At 39.8% G+C, this 25,409-nt stretch overlaps 1 protein-coding gene across 3 annotated transcripts in view; it reads right to left on the bottom strand.

The window, feature by feature from the left end:
• Positions 1-25,409, bottom strand: part of PDE7B (phosphodiesterase 7B) — a 166,185-nt gene that overhangs the window by 31,563 nt on the left and 109,213 nt on the right. For all 3 annotated transcript variants that reach the window (XM_058019799.1, XM_058019798.1, XM_058019797.1), the window contains one exon: positions 2,615-2,698. In XM_058019799.1, the coding sequence (XP_057875782.1) occupies positions 2,615-2,698 (84 nt within the window). The remainder of the gene's footprint in view (positions 1-2,614; positions 2,699-25,409) is intronic.

Genomic DNA, 25,409 nt, shown 5'->3' with positions numbered 1-25,409 from the left:
CTTCAGTGTTTTCCCTTACTTTAAAACAAGGCTAGTACTGTTTTTTGGAACAGTATTTCAGATGCAAGATAGAACAGTCGCTATTTAAGCTCAGTTTGTTAGTGAGAAGCTGCAGTAATGTTTATGCTGCATTTGTTGATGACCTTTGAGAACTATAAAGTTTACTATAACATTTCATCTGCCTCTTCCTTCCCTCACTCTAACATTTTTCAGTATACAGTTGCTGCCTGCCAGTTACTGCCCCCAAACAAATACAGCATGGTGACAAAATTTTATTGCGGGCATTAATTGGGTACTTTTCAAGAAAGTGTGCAGTGGTGGCATTTATATATATTTCTTTTTGATAGGACGGGCAGCACCATGTTTTTTGCTGTTTATGTGGTTATGGTTTTTGCTACTTCTGCACAGCAGGAATGGATTTAACAGAAAGATGTAGATGAACAAATATTACAAAAGCCTGTTTATTTCCTGGCAAAACACATCTGCATGCTCTAACACTGAGCATCTTCATTTACTTGTAGGTCACCAAGTGAGCCAGGCCCCATGTGCACTTGCCAGCTACAAAATCAGTAGTCAAGCATCTAGAAATCCCACTTCATTTTGCACCAAAAAATTGAGGCAACACTACTCCTTTGAGAGAAAGTGATAAATATAAAAAATCCTGAAAACCAGGGAGAATCTAAAATCAGGATCACTGCTTTCCCTTACAGAGATCATGATCAGCCAGCCATACATTTCAGGTTATGGAAAAGCAGTGAAAACAGTAAGCTGGAGGTCTCTGAGAGAGAGCATAGGAGCACAGAACTCCCAGGTTCCCTCCCCTGTTGGACCAGAGGTGCACACACAAGGAGGCATCACGCTTTAGGTTCAGCAGTTATATTTAGAGTGGTTAGGTGGAGTGCCCTGCTCCTGGCATGATCAAAGGCTGAGTATTCACCAGAGCATCCCTCGCCATGGATGTCTCATAGCAGCAGCATTTCCAAGAAACTGGCAGGATCTGGAGGATGGCAGGACTCACATACAGGGGCTAGAAGTGAAAGCCCTATACCCAGAAAAAATCCTGAAACTATTCTTGTGTTCTTCCTTCTCCATGGGTAAAGAAACTGAAAACTCTTTTGAAGTTTAAAAGAAACCAAATTTTATATAATGTATATGTATTCAAAGTAAAAAAGAAGGAATCAATTTAGTCACGTTTGAATATGAATATATATCCACTTCTACTTCATGAATGAAAAGTGCTTTATTTGCTCTCAGTTTTTACAAGGGCATGTATGACCAATACTATTTCCAGCTAGCCTACACCTGATTTTTCTTCACGCTTTTCATCGGCAAGTCAGAATAAACTGTCCTCAAAACTCTGCTCAACCAGTAAGTTACTCCCTTTGTCCTGGGAAAACTGATGGACCCATCTTACCCCCTTATGCCTTTCTACCTCAGCCATAGCAAGCTCTCTGCTGGACTTACAACCCAGAAAACACCTTTAATCAGCAGGAGTGACAGCAGCACGTTGCTGGGTGGCAGTAACTCAGCCAGCACGGGTGGATGGAGCCCATCAGACCCCAAGCCCTCCCTCCCCAGCTCCTCTCTACTCCTGACTCCCAGCCAGCCCTCCTGCCTCGCCTCCTCTCCGCTCCCTTCCCTCCCCGCTTCCTCCTCCCTTCCCCAGGCACCCAGACAAGGAAGTGCAAAAAGGAGAATTCAAAGTGTGGTTTGACAATTGCTCTTTGATGAAAAGCACAAGCCCTAGGAGCATGACAGTGTCAGCACTGAAATTGTTGGGAGTTCCAGTTTGTTTTGATGAAGACAGTGAATAACAGTTTTTTCAAAGGTTCCTTGTGCAGTACACAAGGACACATCAAAATCTGCCTGTGTCCATACACTGAAGTTTATACACAGGCTGAGTGTTACAGGACCCAAGACTTAGTGGTTCTTTTTATTTTATTTTTTTACACGCTTGCTAATGGGTTTACATCAGTATAGAGAGTCCATCAGGTGAAAAAAACCCAACGGGGCCTCGATTTGTTTCTTTTTCTTTTTAGATTTGCTGTCCTTTATTTACAACAGTGGCAAAATAACTTCAATCAAAATGAGGTTAAGATTATTTTTAACAGATGTTCACTGCTGGCCTGACCCAAAATCCATTGACGTCAATGAGAAGACTCCATGGGGCTTTGGATTGGGTTCTAATTGTTGGAAAAATTAATGTTATTGTAAACCACTGGTCAGTGCTGTCACATGCTCCCCTTCTGTGCCAATTCTATATGACCGGATAACAGCTTCACATAAATCTGTTCCAACTGTTGTCTAAGAGGCTAAAGGACACAGAGGTTTATCTCTTTAATTCTGAACTGCCCCTGCTCCTTCCCTAGCACACCCCATGGCCCTACTGTATTTACATTTTTACATTTGACAGATTGAGCATTATGGACTATTCATACAATCAAAACATTTCACAGCCAGACACTGAGTGGAAATAATGGAATTAATGCTGACTGTGTGAAGACAGCTGAGATACAGATATGTATGAGAAGAGACAGTTTGGTTCATACACTTCCAGTAGAGATTTTTATTTGTTTTTATTTACATACAGACCTGAAAGAAGGGTTGCACTTACTGTTAAGAAGACGGAAGTCTATAAATGGGTAGGAGCCGCGGCGCTCGGAGACAACCCCTGTCTGACCTCTCACCCGTGCATCTCCTGCAAAACACAAAATCCCCAGAGACATTAGAAGGGGCAGCTGCCTTTCCCTGCTGTTTTCATCTAGATCTATTTTTTAATACAAAGTGACGACATTACACTCCTCCAGTGGGAAAACTAAGGTCCAAAAATTCATCTCCCATGACATCCCGGGGTAATTGGGTAAAGCAGTACAGCTGATCCTCTTATCAGAACAAAGACACAAAAAACCCTTCATTGCTGGCTGGGATTAAACAACATTATCCTATTGAACAACTTCTTGCCCAGCAAGCAGGCTCTCATTGCTTCACAAGAAGTGCAGACATCTGCCTTTTTTTTCCTCAAGCAAGAACAGGTAGGACTCTGACTGTCAGGGCTCCACATACAAAGGTCCCAATCCCAGACTAGGCCCACAATCCAATGGACCTCCACAGCTGTGGGATTGCTCTCAAAACCATCAGTTGATGAAAAAATCTCCCCCAAAAAGTACTAAGATGTTTTTGCACTTAGGGGGGTGGTTTGTATGTTTGTTTGTTTTTGTTTTACTTTCTGCTCTTTGAGCACTCTGGGAAACGCAAACCTTCTCCTCAAACACTGCAGCTGTTTTATGTAAGTGAAAGCCTGATGTTCTCAGATAAGCACTACTCTGGAGCATCAGCATGTATATTTAAAGGTGATGAAGTGCCAACACAATACTAAGAATTAGTACTGTGTATTGCTGTGTAACTCACACTGACTAGTTCCTGACTTACCATGTAATATTGATGAAATAGGCAAAACTAATTTAAGCAGAAAAATGCTCCCCAGGATACATAAGAGTTACAAAACCTCTCTCCAAGTAGACAGGAAGTAGTGGGCAAGCATGACAATTTTATGTGTCCATAATTTTAAGTATCTTGCAGTGAAATGTAACTGTTCCTTTACAGGCAATCAACAAGACCAAAATATTAAAAATTCTTAAATAAGATGAAGTCTGGAGACCTTGAGGTTCTAGTTAAGAGCACTCTAGTTCTCCACCATACTAACTCCTCTTCTACAGAAACAGAGACCACAGGGTTGAAAGCAAACCCACTGCCCATCCTTACACAGCTCACACTAGTAGCAGTAGTAGTCTAGTCCTATCAAAGTTTGCAATGAAGTGTGAATTTTTAGTTACTTTGAATTGCATTTCCTCTGGGATACAAATATAGCATCTGACTAATCTAAACAATAATTTAAGAATTTGGCTGCTAGTGCTAGCTTCTACTGCTTGTGTTTAAAAACAAGAAAACATCTAATAGCATAAAAGAAGGACCTAGTTAAATGCTGGTTTTTTTTTTTTTTTTCTACCTAATGTTCACTTAAAATGTGCTTACAATTATGTTCAAGGGAAGAAAGCCAAGTAGAATTACTAAGTTAAATATCTGAGGTGGAGAAAAACTTCCGTGCCCTCTAGGGGTCCTTAGAGATACGAAAGACACAAGAGAGTGCATGCAAATTAAGAATATTTCAAACACAGTCACTTTTGATTATAAATATAAATCCAGGTTCTCTCGCCCTTACTTTCGCTTTGCTTTTGTGTTCCCAGAGACAGAACACGTGCTCCCCGTTCTCGGCTCCTTCTTGCCAACCACTCTGAGGAACCAGTCCAAAGCAACTCCGGCTGCTGTTGACCCCAATTACCCCTCCTGACAGCAGGGCCAGGAGGGGCAAACCTCTACCTGCTCTTCAGCTGTTCCACTTCAAAGGTACGCTGATGCCGTGGGTCTACCTTCATCAGCAGCTTAAAATTATGTGCAATGCAGTTGTGGCAATGAAGGTACAAGAACCCATTCCCCCCGTGATCCTCACGTTAAAAGAGAAGAAGGGTGGAGCAAATAGCTGGAGAGTTTGTACAGCTCCGACGTAGGATTCACCAGCACCCACAAGCCAGAGCTCACGAAGCAGTGCCCAGACTTAAAAGCATTGCTCTCTGCCACAGGTAACCCCATCAGATTGGCTCACATGTGCACAAAGAGTAAGGATGGCAAGCACATGGTACGCATGATATAAACCCAAAAAAATCCGGCAGGCTTGAGCCTGCTGCCGATACAGGCATCAGCAAATTAAGAACGGGTGCGAATTCAGAGCATGCCTTGACCAACGCTTTTGTTTTTCTGCAGGCACCAATGAATTAACAGGAATCTGCAAGTAATCCCCTGTATTACACACTGATAAACATGTCACTTGTGACTGTATCAGCGGAGACATTAAAAACAAAACAAAAAAAGATAAATTCAGACTCCAAAAATCTGAAAAAACACCCAAAGCACATGATACTATAAAGCCAGAAAGACTGATATTCTTTCTAGGCATGAAATAATGCATCTATCAAATCAGAGGAGGTACCACAGTACTAGACAAAAAGAAAATCATATACAACAGTCATGTATCAAAAGGATTCCTTAACTCTAATCTCAGAAGTGTGACCCCAAATTTTGAGGAAGAGAACACTAAAGGTAGGTAGACAACTGTAACACTGATGAAAAGACAAGGTGGGCTTACCAAAAGTAGACCATACAAGATACTCAATTACCTCAAATAAAATAACTAATTGTTAGAAAAAAAGGAAAGGAAAGCAATACTGTAGTGCAATTCAACAATATGGACCTCATTAAACATCCAAGAGAAGGGAAGAGATGAGTACAAGAAATGAAGACTAAAAATAAGAAGATAACATGGTGCACGGAAAGGAAACTTTTGCGTGGGAACAATTACTCTGTAATCTCCATGATATTTAGAAAATTTATGCTGGGAATGGTCCTAAAGAATTTTTCTTGATGATCTTGACACAGAAGAGCACTCATGATCCTTGAGGATAACACAATGCTGGGAGATACCAGGTATTGAAGCTACAGCTATTTTAAATTAAGTTCACCGCAGCTGTCACCTCTTTGTCCCAGCTGCTCTGTGGCCCAGATGCCTGATGTTCCTGCTAGCCCAGCTTCCTCCCACGGTCCTGCTGTCTCATACAGACCTACAGACTAGCCAAATTAGATGCTTATGTACACCATTCAAAGCAATTTCAGCAAAGGGAGGGAAAGCAATAGAGCTATTGATGGAATTAGTAAGAAATGTGAATGAGTTTTACTGAACTAGTAAGCCCCAGGATCGGAAGTCATGACAAATTAGTGATTATTAGAATTAGCTGTTTGTGTAATTTTAAATTTTTTACAGATAATATAATTTTGGACTGTCTCTAGCACTATAGGAACCTGCATCCTTGCTGACTTAGGAAAAGCTACTAAAATCTTTATATTCTTATATGATTATTAACTTTATCCTGAGGGAAGGCAAGTTTCTGATGAGTCAAAGATGTTATCAAGTAGCTCTACCTCATGAATCTGTTATTTCAAAATACTTCACCAGGTGCCTCCTAGTCTCTCTCTACATCATTAGAGAAAGATTAGTTAGGAAGTGGTGGTGGGCTAAATCAACCACACCTCCCTTCCTCCATTTTTTCTTGGCACACGCATTTGGAAAATATTCATATTCTTCCCTTTTACTTTTAATTACATCTTAGTAAGGGATTGCACCAGATATACAACTTGCCACATTAATTTGGGCCGTTAATGGCAACACACTCAATGCTTTTTTTTTTGCTTTGGCAGATGACTTTGAGGCTGACTTTCATCAGTCCACCAGACCTTTACATCTCTTTGTCTCCACCTTAAAAATCAAGCTAAGCAGTCGTTCTGACAATTTATGCAATTAGCAGTTTTAGATAAATAATACTTTTTAGAGCGAAAGGAAGGAATTCTGTGGTAACAAAGCAGGAAATTTTGACAGCTCATTGTGTTCCCAAATGAAATGGGCAGGGTGAAGGGAAATGGTCAGGGTACAGATTCTCCTTGACTGTTTTGGGCTGAAGATGCAGGGCTGGAACATCTGCAGCTGCAAACACCAGGGGCTGCGCCCTCACTGGTGCCAAGCTGCCACGAGAGCTTCCAGCAGGGAGATCTCCCAGGGGCTGCTGTGCTCTTGAATTTTACTTTGTCGTTGTTAAAACAAACAAGAACACAAGCCAAATAAACCAAAGCAACCCGTTTAAGGAGCCAGTGCTGTGACTGACACGCATGGCAGATCACAGGCACAAGAAAATCATCTACAGGGCAAGAACCACTGCACTACTATAGCATCAAGGGCACTTCAAGATGGTTCAGAAGGGTTAAGAAAAAAATGAAGCAGCTCTTAACTGCCTTTCACATCTGGAGGAAAGAGCCATCTGCACTGAGGAAAACAACTTCTCCAAGACTTGCCTGAAACAGCGTGCGATTCAATTTCACTGAGCAAGCACAACAAATTAGGAGAGAAAACAGGCCCATAGCTGTGACAAAACAACAGAGTAGCTTCATCCAGCAGAAGTCAGGACCAACCACCAAATTATTGATTCTATTTAGTACACATCTCCATGTGGTAAATCTGGAATACCACAGCAAATTCACAAGAGGTTACAAGTATTTATTCCAGTCAAGCTTTCTTACAATCTTCATTCCAGTATTGCTTAAGTTGACTGTTCAGGGTACATACTGCAGTGGCTGACAACTTTCCATGGAAAACCAAGTGGAGTAGTTAGGCCTCCTGTGGACTCCATGGAGCCCATGGCTCCTCCACTATTTCAGTTATGAAAAGGCTTGGGATTTCTGACCTGAAGGAAGAGGGCTTGATGATGTTTTAAGCATAATCTGGTTTTAGTGGAAAGGTTTCTAAAAGAGAGAAGCGTTGCTCTATAAAAGTACCAAACTCAAATGAAAAGCTATGTTAAAAGTGAGCACCAGAATTACTGGAATTATATTTTTATTTGAAGACATCTAATACTTGTTCATGGTGATTCATGCTGGTTTGGATTATTTTCATTCTGTTGTATTAGTGCTATAAGTGTTACTGTAAATTCTTTTTTGTCGAAGGCATTTCATAAAGATTTCCCACGTGCATCAGATCTTCTGAACAAAACCATTTCCTCTGAACAGACACAAAGAGACTGATTTAAGGGTTACAGACTCAGGATGACTCCCCTTTGCAGAAGGAGAAACTGCAGCAGCCACCTCACTTCATTCACTGTAAGCACTGAATTTTTAAGCATGTAAACATTCCAAAATGTAAGTTTTTCTATGCTGTATGCTGGAGGATTCTACTATTTCTGGTAGTAACCCTAATGAGTTCATAAGTATTGATTTCATCCAATGTATTCTGTAGTTTTGTTTCAAAATGCTCTGCAAAGGAAAGTAATTGATGGTACTCCTTTTAAGGAAAAGAGCATAAAATGATGATGTAGAAACTGTAGTTCAGTTGTTCAGTTTTGTAAATGTGTTTTACACAGAAAATGACTTAATTTCCCTTGTAGTGGTCATATCCTGTGCATGAATTATTTTTATTTATTTATTACCAGTCAATTACTTGACATTCAGCTATTAAAAATTCCTTTTCCAGCTGCAGATGAGATATTTCACACATGTTCTGTTTTCTTAGTATTCTGAAGTGCACGGTTGTTCTTATGTTCTACAAGAGCTACGGAGACTGCTTTAGTGTATCTGCCAGCACTAATTTCTGCCCTCCTTTTCTGACCAAAATCCTTCCCACAGCTGTATCTTAACCTACCATACAGTACCCTCACCACTCCCTATCAGTAAATTCCTATCACTCCCAGTTAGTAAAATGCATGAAAGAGAAGCTGACAATCTGTTCATAAAACCCTTCTCAGTGCTGGAATTCTCCTAGTATGTCTTACCTGGATAGAGAGGAAGAACCAAGGATCCACAGGCATACCTTTAACAGCTGTCCATTCTGACAAATGAACAAGTTAAATATTTTACAGCCACTCCAGAAATCCTCTCTTTAACCATATCATATGACACCAGTGACTGGTGAAAAGACTGAACTGATGAATCTTGAGGCATAGCTCTTAAAACTTGCAGACTTTGGAAAGAGTTCTTGCAGACAAATGAAAACCAAGAGGATGCAAAAACTGCCATCGAGAACCAGAAAACAGCAGTCATCAGCAACTGAGATACTGAAGCAGCACCCACATTTCCCCCTTCACAGACCTGCCTGCTCTTGCATGAGCAAATGTAGAGCAACACTTACATCTGACTGTAGAAGTGGCCAGAGTCGACTGACAGACATCAACCCTCCATTTCATGAGCTAACAAAGGTAGGTTTCCAAAACATCAATGTGTTATATTGCACTGGCAATTCTTTCACTTGTTTTTGAGTTTGATAATGGGCTATGAATTATTGCCTCAAGGTCAAACGTATTTCACACCCTCATAGGTCTAAATGAGTGAAGTAGGTGCCTCCACCCAGTGACTAATGCTTAAAGAGATTTTCAAAGACCCAAAATGTTTCTGACTGATGCAGATGGAGTCTAAGACCCTTTTCCTGAATTAGGTGCCACGATTATAAGCAGAGCATGAGGAGGGAAGAATCCAAGACCTCACCCTTGAGGACTGTATTCAGAAAACTGAGACCACACCACACCCCTTAGCTATGGGTATGCCTTTCACTGTGTAATCCCTGGGACTACTGGTGAGAAACAGAACAGATACATGCACCTTTAGTTCACACCACTGTAGGCACACCCTCAAAACACGTATGTACTGTGTACACTCATACAGTGTAGTACTATCCCACAGCTGCTCAGTTAAACAAAAACCCGCACTTGCTATGCAACAGCCATTGGAGTACTGTTCTGGATAAAACACAATAACTTATCTCTTTGATTCTACTGCATGGTATCTACTTAACTTTCAGTATTTTCTAGATAAAATATGAAAGTTTATATAAAAGTTTGCATTAAGTGCTAAACCACTGGACACAAATAGAGAGAGGAGCATAAGGATGGGCAATTTGCACAGCCTGCTTAAATAGGAACTTTTCCTTTTGAAGACATGAGAGATTCAGATATAGGAAGGTACCTGCCAGTACAAATTTTGCAAAATTCAGCCAATGGCTTTCACATGCACATAAAAAGATAGACAAGTGTTATTATCTAGCAGGGAAGGATAGGGAGTTATAGAAATAAGGCCAGGAGACAGGTCTTGAAAATAAGAATCCAACAAGAGAGAATGCTGTATAAATACAGAATTTCAAGTGCAGAAGTCATCTATCACCACCTCCATACTTGAAAGGCATGGTTTAGACAACCACCTTGACTTTGGTAAATATTTTCTTTGCACTGCATTTTAAAGACCAAGCCATCTACTATCTAGAGGAGCTGATGGTATCTTGAGAGTCTCACAGCTGGGATCCCAAATGGAAGCACTCTGGCTGACTTCAGGCTTACCATACTGCTGCTGCTCAGCAGGGCTGGCACAGTAACTGAGGTCCTGGGATATTCTGAAGCAGACAGGATCCTCCAAGGATCCTAGGAACCATCTGTTTGTATGTTTTGTATGGTGTTATTGGTGGGGCATTTCTGTCTCCAAATATTGATCACTGACTATCCACAGGGAAAAGTGGATGTTAATACAGATAGGGCATTGAACTGTCTTGATAATCTTGTCTTCCTACATGGTTTGATGGCTTGTAAATGTCTCTGCATTAGAGGACAGGAGCCATGTCAGCAAAATCAGGTTCTTGCATTGCTATCATTGCTTTTACTATAGAGCCCTCCTGGCAAATGGCAAAGCTAACTGGTTTTCCTAAAAATGAAATTGAATTGTAACAAACACCTTAAAAACTAAGGGATAAAAAGCTGTAATAAAAGTAATAACAGCTACAGCATAGTCTTAGCAACAGGTAGTAGGTTGCATTACCATGGCAACTTTGAACATAAAATCCTACTGTCATGCTACTCCCATGCCTCTCCCAAGTAAACTGCAGCATAAATAAAAGAACATTATTACTTATTCAATTTGAAATTTTGTGATTCTAGTCTTCAGCCAGGCTCTCAACTACTGAAATAAACATTTAATAACAAACTTCTAAGACATCTACACTCCCAATTCCAAGTCATTAGGCTTTCATTTTGTATAAAAGAAAAAGATCTGTTTTTTCTAAGACCAATGCCAAAAAGAGGTATAGAATTTGTATCTCTATGCAGAGTGCAATAGATGAAGCCATTTCTGTTGCCATTCCCCAAAGATAAAGATTTTCTTCTCTCATGAATACATCAAAACCCTAAGTTATCCTGAATATAAATTACATTTTCTTAACTGTAATAGCATTCTAGATACAGACACTCTTTCAGAGACCCTTTTGTACTTGCCTATGAATTGTAACTTCAAACTGAATTCTTTCAAACATCTACATCTTATTTTATTATATGGATTTCTGACTTGAACATTGTTAATGCTTTAAATGCTTCTAGTGTGAGAACACAATTGGACCCATTGAAGCCACCAGTGAGGGTTTTGCAGCTGAAAAACAGATTTTTTTTTCTGCAGAAAGCTGAGCTAATTGTCCAGCATTTATTCAACCAAATTTGCTTTACATTTCTGCATTCTCATTTCTCACCCACCAATAATATTTGTTAAGGGATCTCTTAAAATAACTTTTTATTTTTGTTCTGCAAGTTCTTCAAGAACTTATATGTAAGTATACACACATAATGGATTGCACTGACTGAGCCGCAAGATATGATTCTCATTTTCTGCTAAGGCACTATTATGTTGGCAAGCAGAAAACATTTGATATTACAATCCATGTAAATCTAGCATACCATTGCTTAAAACTTTATATATTATATATAACTAATTTATGTAAAACAGTAGTTGATATAATGACATAAATATTAATGAAAAAATGCTGTTCATTCTAAAGTGGAATAGAACATTTTTTTAAATGTTCAGTAATTTGGTATTAGTATTTTTTGTTTCTGAGAAAGATAAGGCATGCTTGGAAATAACACACAGGATGATAATCATAAGCCCTGAGCTCATTTCCTGGTTCTTATGGAACAAACTTTTCTTTCCATGCCTCAGTTTTCCACTTCTGTGTTTTGTTTGTTCTGAGCAGACAGCGAGTTCTCTAATGCAGGGCCTCGGCGGTTCCACAGCATTTTCTACCTGCAGTTCTGGTCCTGGTTTCTACATTACCACAGTTCAAACACTAATTATCTCTGCTTTTTTTACAACCAACAGCTAAGTTAGACAACACAATAGAAAATGAATGCACAAGGGTTTACTGGTGCCATTAAATCAAAATATGCTTTCAACTCTTTAACGTGACACTTAAGAAAATTTCCCTCTATTTCCACAGCTTTGCCCACAAGATTTCTCCACCCTCTCTTTCCCATTAAACTACAAAAGACACATGTTCAAAACCATAAGTGGTAATACAGCAATTGCCATTGACTACTTTTGAAACACCTAACATTAGCCAAAACCTCAAGTCTATCAACACTTTTCACAGAACAGCAGCCTGTGGAGCCAAGCAGGAAAAGCACAAGCCCCTCTGAATTTGCTCCCCTCTGATTTTTGTGCTGAAATTGCACGGCTGCCATTTCCCTCACACAAGGAGACTGAGTCTCTGCTGATTCAGTCTGTCTCACCAGATCTAACCTGTGGTGCCTGCTCAACCCTTTAAGGTGCAGCAGTACAACGCTGGGGAGGAGCGAGGCACAATGAACTCAAGTTGTCTCAATCTTCTGCACTGACCGCAGGATGATCCTTCTTTGTCAGACTCTGCATGTTCTTCATCTCCTCTTTTCCAACTCTGCTCTGCATTATACATACACACACACACACACACAAATATATATATAAATATATCCCTAACTCTAAAGTGACCCTTCTTCCCTGCCTCTGATCAGCAGTAATTCAGCCTCCCCTCTGCTCCCTGCCCTCTCCTGAGGCTGGAGTGCTGTGCAGTGCTCCAGTAAATCCAGCCCAGCAGCTCTGGCCACTTTTTCTTCACCACGGGGCTACCCCAAGGGTGTTCATGGCTGGAGAGAGCAATGTCAGGGAGAAGGAGGAAAAGGAACTGAGCACTGGCTTGGCAGCACACGGAGGTGCCTGCTACATCTTGCAGGAGAAAACTTCACTCACGACCTGAAGCTCTGCTCTGATTAAAAGCTTTATCTATAGGAGAGACTGCAGGAACAGATGTCTTGAGGTTAATAATTTGAATTATTTTTGTACATTATATACTACAATAAATTTTTCTCTATCTTTTGAATTCAAAAGAAGTATCTACAGTAAATAACTGTAAATCTTCTTATTTATTTTTAAATTTGGTCTAGTACCAAATGGAACATATAAATACCTCCATAGCTCAGTGAATTATTGATCAATAAGGCAAAGGAACTTTGTCCAAAATAATCACTGTTTTTAGTGATAAGGTAACTTCAGTATTATTTGTTTATTCAAGGTGATTATTTCCTGAGCTAGTCCTGGGCTAGTCTATGTCTTATCATGCAATACTTCTTAATCATAAAGTATTTTTTAAATAAAAAGATAGCATATGTATGTAGCATAACTATTCAGGATGGAACCTGTTACATTTTGATGACAGACACAAGAACAAAGCTGCATCAAGTGGAAGCTGAGCTTAACTGATCTACTGTTTGGAAAATACTTTTCTCTTGCTGTTTTGTACACTTTATTTTTCAAATAATTCATTGGATCTAAAAAAAAAAATCAAACAAAAAAAAAAAAAAAAACAAAAAAAAAAAACACCAAAAACCATCACACCGCAATCATCAAATGCAGAATCCTAATCTGGCTATAATTTAGCAAAAATGCTACCTCTTACAATTAAACAGATCACTCATCTGGGTCATTCTTGCTTGTTACTATGCATTTAAATTTTAAAACTTCAGAAAAGGATGGCAAAAGAGAAAGCTCTGGATCAATCTCATGTTACTCAAACATTAGCATAGTCTCTGTGCACTGTTCACTGTCATGGTTTACAGTCTAAAGTACAATTAAATAGCGGTTTACCGTTTTTCTCCATGACACATTCTTAAGAGAGGTAAGCACAAGCTGTCTCAAAGGAAAACAATTATCTACGTATTTCTGTAATTACAAAACACCTGATAAACCCATCTAATTAGGTGCTTCCCATGGGCTAAGTCTGGTTATTTCCCCAGAGCCTGGTTTTGTGTTTCCTGGGATGGCTGAGCCCTGGGCCTGGCACAAAGCAGCAGCAGCAGGAGCAAGTGGCATCTGGGCCTCTTGGCCAAGCCATGTGCTGGCAACCAGAGCTCCACTGAGCCCAGAAAATGGCCAAGCTGCTGCCAGGGAGTCCTGACCCAACTTCTTTAGACAAACATTAGCTGGGTTCCACTTTAGCTGAGTTTCACTCCAGCTCTTTATTCCGGAAACTGCAAAACTTTATCATCTGAAAGGAAGAGCAACCAGCAAGGTATGCAGAAAGGATGGCTTACCATAACCATAACCATAACCATAACCATAACCATAACCATAACCATAACCATAACCATAGCCCCTCTCAAGGACCATTGTTGATTTCACTTTGACGAACAACAACGTCCCATAAGGAACCTGCACTGAACATTGCCCTTTGTGAGGAAAGGCCAAGCATATCCAAAGAGAGGAAAATCCTATCTTACCCTAAAAATAAATAGATTCTGCTGGGCCCCTCACTGAGGAGAACAGACAGAGCAGGGGAGAGAAAGCATTTTCCTCCTTCCTCCTATTCTGTACCTACTTCCACAAGAAGTCAGGAGAAAACCTGGTTTTCAGATACACTGCTCCACATCTGCATCAATACATATTTGATTAATAAGCTTCTGAAACCACCACAAATGGACAAAACCATGAATTAACACTGTAAAAACTGTACAAATTATTCATTTGCTAACTGGCCCAACCCACAGTCTCAATTTATGAACAACTACACTGGAACTACATCTAGAGACTATCTGCAATTCAGGCCCATTGCGGCATAAACCTTGCCAAAGTTTTATTTACTTGATGTCAGCATCAAGAACCAGAAGACATATACAGGCAACCCACGGTGAAGGGAGCCAGTGAGGAAGCTTTTTGGGATGTTGGCAGTCCAGAGCAGGCTGGCATCATACCCCTTCTGGAAGCCAAGACACACAGTACTATCTTCCTACTTAGTGTCTTCCAATTACTTCATCCTTTAAGAAGGGTCATTAGTAAATATATTTAATTTTTTAACTATAAGGTTAACTTCATATTTGAAGTTTCCACTAAGCCCCCCCCCCCCCCCCGCATATAATCCCTGTTTTTAGTTAATACAGAAAAACAATAAAACCAAAACAGCATCAAAAATACTCACAACATTTCAGATGTTTTTACATGAGAAATGCCTGGTCCTCCAATGGACAGCATACACTGCAATACGGCCTTTCTCCACAACCAGGATTGAAAACAGAAGCTGAGGCTTTTGTCTCCTGTGTTTTAACATACTCTTAGGGAATTCAAATAATTGCTCAAGTCTTTCAGAAAGAAGAGAAAACTGCAATCTAAAACTTGTAATTCAACAGAGATAGTTTTTTTGGGTAGAGGCAAAGAATACTGGGGATGTTTTTATAAATCCCAAAGGAACAATAAACTATGCAAATAGTAATTTAATTTTGTTTTCTCTCAAAATTTACCTTTCAATTACAGCTTAGCAACCCTGGAGTTCTATCTTAGATATTAAACAGATCCTTTTCTGAGCAATCCAGCTCCTCAGGCTCCTCCTCAAACAGTATTTTAAAGGAGAAAGAGCAAGACAGTGCTTCAGTATTTGCTCTTCACAACCCCCTGTGAATTCCAACAGAGAATAGCTCTGGCAGAAACCTTTTGGCATGTGCATGTGAAGACACATAAAAAATATTTCTCGACTCATACTCTTGTGCAATTCATACGAAGCAAAGTGTTTTGGTTTTTTTTTCTTTTTATTTTGCATTTGATGGGGAGTTTTTTGTTGTTGTTCTGGGAATTGAAAGACATAACAGAAAAAACGGTAAGGTTACTCTCTTCTTCTTCAAAACAGATCTGTTTGAATAAACACTGAGCGTAACTTCAAGCAATAGTCGAAAAAAGGTTTTGTTTTTCCTAAAATCTACCTTAACAGTATATTCAGAAACTAAGGATTAGCAAGAAAAAATCAAGACCTGTATGAAAATAATCTTAACTAGTTAGACTCTACTTCCAAATGATATCTAATATAACGGTTCTGTAAATTAGATTTTAAATTATTACAGAAGAGCAGTTCTGAAACTGTGATAGAAAACTTCCACCTTCTTTACTCAAATATTTGGCTGACTGAGCCAGTGAAACATGTAACGCTTGGAAATTGTGAAAAAGTTAAATTTTAATTTGGTTCTACACTGATGAGAAAGTCCACGAAGATTTGTAAGAATCATCTCATCATTATCACATTACTGAAGAATGCAATAAAATTCTGTCTATAGTTGTAGAACTGACTAATGTTTTGGAGCAGGCTCTAATACAGATGTATATTACTGGGAGAAACGCTGTACTCCATTAGTTCCCACACAAGTGTAGCAAAGTAATTAATGCACACTGTACTCACAGCTATTCAAGCACAGATCCTGTATCAACCATATGATGAAAAACATTGATTAAAATTTTACCAGCTGACAGAAGTGTGCCTGGTGTCTTACCAAAGGACAGACATTCCAGTTTACCTTAAATTGAGCCTCCTGGTTTATTCCTCCCCAACACCAAGCAGCTGAGTAAGTCTTCCTCCAGAATGCAACATGATCCATTGAAGTAGGAAGGGATTGGTATAGAGAAAAATAAACCAATTCTTCCATCACCATCTTATTTGTTTAGTACACTGCAGCTGTGAGCTCATACTTCAGATCAGTTGTTTCACTATGAGATGTTCCTATTCTCTCAGTCTTTATGAGATGAAGCTCTGCAAATGTTTGTTGGGTTTTTTCCCCTAGATATAGGAAGAACAGTTATTCCTAGATCTCAGATATCAAGTACTGGGTGCCTTCAGTACCTGTGCTGGCTCCTGCAGTTGCTCTGAGATTTGCTGGCCCATCTCCAGGTGTCCCACCAGCCCTGGACACCGAGAGATCTCGTGCACAAAGGCCAGTGGAGGTAGTGGCTACATGTGGTCAGTCCCCACAAAGGAGATGAAAAGCCTGCCCTGCTGAAAAAAGGAATCTGATTTTTGTGAACTGACTTTCCATTAGTATAATAAAAGGGGAAAGTAATTTCCACTCTATGCAAATGGCAACGAGGTTCTGGGGGTGAGCTGGTCACCTTCCCATTCGTTGATCACCTCTGTGACCTCACTTCCCAATCTCAGTAACTGGCATCATCACTGGGGACCAGAAAAGTAAATGTGTTGGTTTGGGGAGGTGTTGGGAGTAACAAGAAGAAAAGAACAGGTTGTCCTGAGCCTTCCACAGAAGGAACAGCAGATGCAGCACACCCTCAGGCTCCTGGGGCAGAGATAGCAGTCTCTGTTCCCACATCTTTCATTTTCAGAAACTGAATGACTGCATCTGAATTCAGATACTGCAAAGTCCACAGATACTGCAGGAACCACTGTGGTCAGTGAAAAATCAAAGTTGTTGGCAATGGTTAAAGGTGAAAACAAACTCAGGCAAGCAGGATGCTACCATTACTAAAAGGATATGCTATTCTGTTTGCATATTACTGAGGAGTCTTGACAACTCAGATCAGAAACAGGGTTGGAAGTTCCAACTTGTAAAAATCACATGTATTCAAGACCTTGATCTAACAGCCTCAGAACTCTGTCTCCTAAAAACAAGCAATGACACCCAGCACTCCTAGGACACTCATGTCAGGCTGTGAGGAATTTCAGCAGAGACCAACACACTTCTAAAAACTAGATGCAAAAATTCACTTTTAATTTTTTTCCTGTAGTCAGGTAAATACCTGAAGTGGAACAGACAGAAAGTGCAAGAAGTTGAAGTTAATATACACTTTCTACAATGAAATATATTGACTATAAGTAAGAAGTAAGCCCTGTAATCCATCCTCAACATGATAATACATAAAAAGGAAAAATACTACGCTATACACACATATCCAGAGACATTAGTGAAGAATGGAGAAACAGAACTGGGTTTTAGCAAATCACTAAATTGCCTTCAGCAATTTCTTGTCTAGCAGATTTAAAAGGATATCAGATTTTCTTTCTCTATAATATGAGCTTCTCAAAGAAGAGCATACATAGCTAAACCAGAGTAGTACATAGGTTGTTATTTGACTTTCTTTCACAGATTCTAGGCACTGGAAAAAGAACCACCTTTGCCAATAACCTTTGTAGCACTACTTACAATCCTCAGAAAATGTGCATAATCATAAAAAGACCAGTAGTCACAGAGTACAAATGTTTTCACTGCATTTATGAGAGGGTGGAGGGAGCCAGAGGAGATCAAAGCCAACTATTCTACATTTTTCCTCAGTGTTTAGTCCAAGTGTCTCTTTCCTTCATTTATTTTCTCAGAGATTTTATATGCTAAGTCTTATGATATTTTAAGCTAAAAAAAGTAAATTTTAGCTCATGTGAAATCCTGTATCATCTAATCAATACTGGAGCAATACTATGAGAATTTTTCTATGGATATTAACATTACATGCAGTAAAAAATAACTACTGGAAAAAACCCTCCTATACCACAGGGCATCTTCAAATACCTTCAGATGATTTCACATCCCAGTCCTTTAAAGACAACATATTCCCTGAACAAAACAGTCTGAAATGTTTAATAGATTCCAAGAAGAAATTCTTTAGCAATCTTAATTCTCTAATGTTATCAGCAGCAATAAATAGGACAAGTGTGAAATATATTTATTTTATTGAAAGTTATTCTGCACATCCAAGAAAGCTTCATCTCTACCCATTCTTCAAAGGCTTTTATTATACAATAAACTATCAATAAAGCCTTGTCTTTTTCCTCTCACATCAGTATGAATGAATTTGAGGTGGGTTTCCCTTCCCAATATAATTTTTTTCAAAACACCAGACACTTACCATTTCAGATTTATCATAATTAGTTTCACACCCAAAGACTGCCAACAATATGTGCTTGCTATTGTTTTTAGGAGCAGAAGTGGGTTTGTATAAACAGTTCTACATCATCTGCCTGGCAAGCCATCGGCTCCATCTGCGAGCAGCCCTTCAGTGTGGAAGTTCCTGCCTAATTACTGCAGACAGATGTTGTCCTGCTGTAGCTGTAGACACTGTGGAGGCTCCTGCCATGTTAATTAACCAGCTTACAGACATTCCTTTTACAGAGTGAAAAACCTAGAAACATGGTGGAAATGCAAGGGCACACCTCACCTCCATTTTTTTCCCCTGAACGTAATTTTCTCCATACTCCCTGTTAGATGCTCAGTGGAAATTCAGCCTAGCTTGGTATTTTTAGTATCTCTAACCTCTCCTCACCCAAGCGGTCCTTTTCAGATGGCTTTGGGCAACTACTCTGAGAGACCAGCACAATTTTATACTTGCCAGAGACTAATTTCACTAAAGTAGCCTATTAATACATGGATCCACGGTATTTCTAAAGGTTATACTGACAAAACAAGTGGCAGAGGTGGTCATGAATTAAATCAGACTGGTGCAGGATTTGAGCAGCCAAGCTCCTGAAAAATTCTCCAATGGAAAAAAAAAAAAAAAACAAAGCACAAAGAAAGAGGAAAGAGAAATATGTATTTACACACATGTAAAATATATGTTTATGTACATAAAAATAAATTGAAACACAATTCAAATATTTTTAAGATGGGATGTCTCTCACAGCAGTGAATTAGTAAGGCAGTCAAAATGGTTTTTGTGTAAATTATTTTATCAAGGGAAACAAAGGTTTAAACACTGCAAGTATTTCAGAAACATGACCCTTTCCTAAAACCTTATTTACCAGTAAGATCCTCAGATGAAAGAGTTTGACAAAAAGATTCAAGTTGAGAAAATAAACTGTCCTTTCATTCTCTCATTTACACTTTTATTCTGGCTGGGAAAACAGATGTTTGGGGATTAACTGAAGGAAAACATATATGCCCTGCCCCTGTTATGTCTTCAAGAAACACCAAAGAATTTGTATGTGACTGGTGGTAAAATCACGAAATATGCAGGGTTTTTAAACTACTATTGTTAGGGGTTGCTCTCTTTCACAAAGCCTTCTGCAACAGGTGACATCAAACCTGACCAGTTCAAAATACAGGTAGAACACCAGACTTTTCCAGTTAATGCAAGCAAGGGATGAAGGTAAAGTAGGCTCAGTTCATTCTTATCTAGATGTTCAAGTCCATTTCACACATGGGAAATTAATGCTGGAAACTGAAACTGACTTCTGAGAATCCATTAAGCCCAAACTCCTTCACATTAAGCACTGCTCATCCTTCACCCTATTATTAAGTAGAACATTTAGTTTACACGAAGGTGTTTTGGTCTCCAGGAGACTTCTTTACTTCAGAACAAAGGTGGAGAACAGGATGGCACTTCAGGTTTTCAGGACCTGAAATCTCGGCAACAAGCGGGTAAGTGCTGTGCCCGGACAATTGCAACAGACAAACAAATGAGAAGAGTCATGATTCCCAAAAGTTACTTGTTTTAAAGGAAAATGATGTTGAAATTGAAAATTTTTCCGTATTTATACTCAGATCACTAAATGATCCTACAACATAGCTCAGTTTCTGTGACACAACACGGAGATTAAGGTGTAGAGCTGGAGCTGACTCTTGGGATTCTCCTAACGCAGTCTAATGGAGAGGCAGCTCCTGAGTCTGGGCTCCAGTTCACAAACAGGCCATGTCCTAGTGCCACTTTACTCTTCCACTTGGTCCCAGCACAAAGTGAATCAAGCTTTAAGTGCAACTGCAGCCTTCCATCTATCAGGTCAATGCACACTGCCCTACAGTAATGCATCACCAGCTGTAAGGCAGAGGCAGGAGACAAGAGGCATTAACTAAAACCTACTCATAACTGGGGGAAATGCTGATACAGAGAACTGAAAAATCATATGAAAATGAACAAAAGAGCCAGGAGCACACAGCATTATGTCCTTGAAGTAAGGGAGCATTCATATACAATCTATTCCATCCTCACTGCCTATAAATAATTATCTCTTACAAGACTTTTGAACCTCAAATTACTAGATTTCATTAAATCCTCTCAGACATCAGTATAAACACCACTGTAAAAAAAGGATGTCTTTCCTATACGGGAGGTATTAGTTCCTGAGGAGGTCCCACTGAGAAGTAGAAAAGAAATAACTTTTAAAAAGAACTTGGACATTGGTTGAGGCAAGACAGGAGTCAGTAATATAGAGCAAGGATGCTAAATGGCTGCAGCGTACTCAGCAGGTTACCAAACAGCTGCACAAAATGAAATGGTAATGCACATGCACACCCAAAGTATGTGACAGGCACACAGATGCTGGCGTACAGATGGCTGCTCTGAAAGATGTAAATGCAAATAAAACACCCCGCTGCCTAGAACATGATGTTCTTGAGCGTGTGATGGCTAGTGTGAACTCTTCAAAAATATCTCATTTGGTAGGTACGAAAGATGATATGTAATTACTTCTTCACAGCTCTGCAGTAGGTCCAACATCCTTCCTCCTTTGTGTGAAAAATCTATTACAGTCGACTCTGAGCCTCCATAATTGGTCTCCATTAGTAATGATTTGCATGATATTACAGCTTTCACTGAATGTCAAGGTAATTTTCTTGTTTTCTTTCTTTGAATCCTTTTATGAATTTTAGTTTAAAAGAGTACCTACTGTAAACATGTTCTAACAGAGGAGACTGCTAAAGAAAAACAAATTCTAAAGGACATGAGACTGTGATTTTGAAGTATCTTGTCATTACAAAATTGACATTATTCATTTCAAGCTATGAAGACTTTGTATTTATTTTTGCACCCATCGTGAGGAGTGAAGAATTCAATTTTCTGATCTGACAATGGCATAGGAACAGGGTGGAACAATCTGTCACTCCACTTGGAAACTTGATAACGTGATGTTTTCAATTCATACAGCTTCAGCGGTTGCTAAGAAATCCAAAGTTAATCTTCACAAAAGCCATTTCTTAGGATCACATGCCAAAACTGGGCTTAGGACCTGCAGGCCTGAAAACTTCTAGAAAGAGGACAGGCCTGGGGTCGCCTCCATTTCCAGCTGTGAGCCTGGAGGAGAGGCTGATGCTGGAAACAAGGCTGCCTCCCACCCCAGTGGTGTGTTGGATGGAGGAGCATGGCACATAAGATGGAAAGCAGGCAGGGCAGCATGGAGTTGAAACATCCTGGCTTTACACTGTGAGGCCCAAAAGAGATGCAGTACAAGCATCCTCCCTCCAAAGGAGCTGCTCTAGACTGAGACTGACCCGAACCTGGCGGGTACAGGAACACAGACTGCCAGTACAGCTTCCCCGTGGGTGTGACTCACGCGGCTCCTCACGGCGGTGCTGACAAGAGACTTGTGAAGAGAGTCTTCTCAAAACCTACACACCCGAGCTATGTCCTGCATTTCCACATTTGACAAATGTAGTCAAAGTCACTCTGTAGTCACTGACCTCTAACCAGGAAGGTTAAGATTCAGAAAGAAATACATATGATGGCGCTTCATTATGACATTTAGACATGGAAAATAAAAGGTAGAAGGAATGTATTGGCTGAGACAATTGGACTGTTGCCTTTAAAACTGTTCCTAACAGTAATTTAGACCTTGGTTGATTTTTTTTTCCTTTTTTTTTTCCTTGAATTTTTTTTCTTTTTAGTACAGGTCTTTAATTCACATTTACTAAAGATTATTCAGGAACCACTTAGGAAAGCAAAGGTGAACTTGAAAAGGAGTAAGATCCACTGAAAATCTGCTCTGGGCAGATTTGTTTTCATCCTGAATAATGTCTTTCTTCCAAATACAAGTCCCATTGATTACCATTATAGAGAAAATCTGCTTTCCTTTAAAAAGTAATTATAAGCAAGTTGATTTGTGTTCACTTCTCTGTAGCCAAGTCTTCATGTCATAAAACAACCATTACCATTTACACTACTGGGTGTACTTCTCAAGGAGATTAATAGGGAGTTTTGAGGGCTCTGCTGTCCCAGTGGATGATGCTCGGTTATTCCTGAGGATCCCATGGAAAATCAGGACAGAACAACTCAAAGAGAGCTAAATGGGAACAGCTGCAGCCACAAATGACCACGCTCTGATTGAACAAAGCAATTCACTCCTAAAAACTCCATGCTGTCCATAACAACCTATCACATCCTACTTAGAAGAAATATTATCTGTCAAATAGTAATTTTTCAAATAAAATTTCAGAAGCTGTTCTTGGAAGCTCCAGACTACATCAAACATTGTTTGTCCCTAAAAACCAAAGTGTGGAAAACACTGCAGTATCCTTCTGCACTGAGGAGGGAGACCAAAAGAAAAGCAGAAGGCTGTTTTAAGATTCATTACTGGTTAAAAAACAAATCCCCCCCAGCCCACATAATACAAAAACTATAAGCCTCCAACATGGTAGAGAAGCTTCCTTAATGCTTTAGCACATGGAAAGAGAATACTGTTTATGCAGAATCAGAAAACTGCCAGAAATTGTGGTCAACAGTTATACATACCAAGCATCAGGAGAGATTTCAAAATCATGCTTGAATTGCTAACAACTACTACGTGAGACATAAAATGGCAGACAGACATAACTCAAGTGAGTTTTGCTCTTCCTTTTTTTCCCTATTCTTATTTTTTACCATCACAGCAAACAGCTGAACAGCAAATGTTCAGATCCCCTGAGCTTTACTAAAACTTTTTTGACCAAAATATTTCTGTAAAGTGTTGGGCAGAAGTGGGGCCAAGAAGCTGTGTATTGTGTTGGGTGTCAGTGTTGGGCCCTGCTGTATTTACTTCTCCCCTGGGACTCAGGCAGAAGATGGATGAAGGAAGGACTGTTCCCTCAACCTGCCACCACAATGGGAAGGGATTGGGTTAAGCAGCAAGGGCTACGTTTGCCTGCCCTCTCCTTGCTTTGTTCCTGCTGTCAGAGCTGCTGGGTGCTGGCAGCACAGCCAGGCTGGCCATGCATATTAGGCCTGCACCTACGAGCACACCTCCTGGCTGCTCTTGTTTGGGGAACATAAGAAATAAAGGTGGCTTGCCAAAGGGAGGGCACTTACAGGCTAAGATGTGGGTTTCCCTTGTACTGCCAACGAGGTGAGGGCCCCCACGGACCCATCCCAGCCTTACAAAACATAGATGGGAAGGTCAGCCTGGGGAACCGCAGAAACCCCTACACTCCCCTGAGCTCTTCCAGCTTTCACATGCCCAGCCTCTTCTCCCAGAGCTTCCAACCCTCTGCAGGGCCTGGCAACTCCTATAAGCCTTCCTCAGCCTTCCTTGTCTTCAATTTCTTTTACTGGTACTAAAATACTGAGTTGTGCTGCAACCAAAGCTAAGGACAGAATATGTATTCCTTTGTTCTTGGAGAGGCCAGATTTTGCCTTGTCCATAGAGAAACCTTGAACTGGATCTAGATCAGGCCCATCACAAACTAACATCACTAAACTCTAGCAGAACCTAAAGGTTGAGAGAAAATTCCCCATATCTAATAGTTAAATGTAAGCATTTGCATGTGAGCTACATGTCTCAGCTCTCACTCCAGTCAAAGCTGTAAGCCAGTGGAGCTTAAAGAAGCATTCAGTTGATCCAATTTCAATTAGTTACAGCAAGAACTCATGTACGAAACTTGAAGCATTTAACCCAGAGCTGAATCACTGACCCCTAGTGACCAAGAACAAAACTCCCTAGAAGGATTACAATTTTAGGACAAGCTGTATAGAAAGGAGACACCTATTTAAATGCTGGGGGTAATTTAGAATAACATACAAAATCCCATTAGAATCACCCTAATTTTGGGGTTTTTGTTGTTGGGTTTTTGTTTGTTTGGATTTTTTGTTGTTTTGGTGGTTTTGTTTGTTTGTTTGTTTTGGGGGGTTGTTTGGTTTTTTTGTGGAGGGGTTTCAATTCAGTATTTTCAACAGTTATCTGACACAGAACAAATTGGATTTAAAGCCTATTAGTTCAACAGTATGAAGGTGAAAAAACCCCATCTTGATAGGTTTTCAGCAGAAACCTGTTTTGTGGATATTACTCAAGAACACTCTAGCTTTCAGTATGTTTTCTGATCGTAAATTCATACTTTCCCAGTCTTAACTCAGAAAGACAATAACACACTAAAACACTTGCTTTTCATAGCAAGCTATGTTTAAGCTCAACTAATTAAACTAAACCCTTAGCAAGAAACTACTAGCAGTACATAAGTATGCTTTGTGAAGTCAAAACTCAGAAACCACTCATTACCACAATAATTATATAATAATTGTGGTCAAATTCATTGAGCTACCCACTATGGTGCCCATATCTGAATATTTACTTCTAGCTTACCACAGTTCATTAACTAGCATCTTATACATTCTTGAGCAGCACGACATGAGATGCTTTCAGGCTGTACAAACACATTGAAAGATGTGGAAACATCGTCTGTCAGCTTGCCTAAATCTGCATAATCTTTGCTATCTGAAACTAATGAATACTAATTTAAAGGCTCCTTTCCAAATTCTGTCCCGCAATGTAAATGTAACACCCACCACTCTTGTGAAGTACCTGATGCTTCCACTTCACTGTACCTGCACAGCAGCTATACACAATAGGAGAAAATAAGGATTTTCACCAGGGCAGTAAAAAAATGACATTTGAAATGTGTGTGTGTGCAGTTTGAGTCAATAGGCCAGTTTCCTCAGCTACCTTAGGAATGCTCTGCTTGCCTAGCTGATGTTCAGTGCATTTTCAT

The sequence above is a fragment of the Melospiza georgiana genome, chromosome 3 (assembly GCF_028018845.1).
Source record: "Melospiza georgiana isolate bMelGeo1 chromosome 3, bMelGeo1.pri, whole genome shotgun sequence".
NCBI lineage: Eukaryota > Metazoa > Chordata > Aves > Passeriformes > Passerellidae > Melospiza > Melospiza georgiana.
Note: the sequence above shows the minus strand (reverse complement) of the source record. Positions and strands in the feature narration are given on the sequence as shown.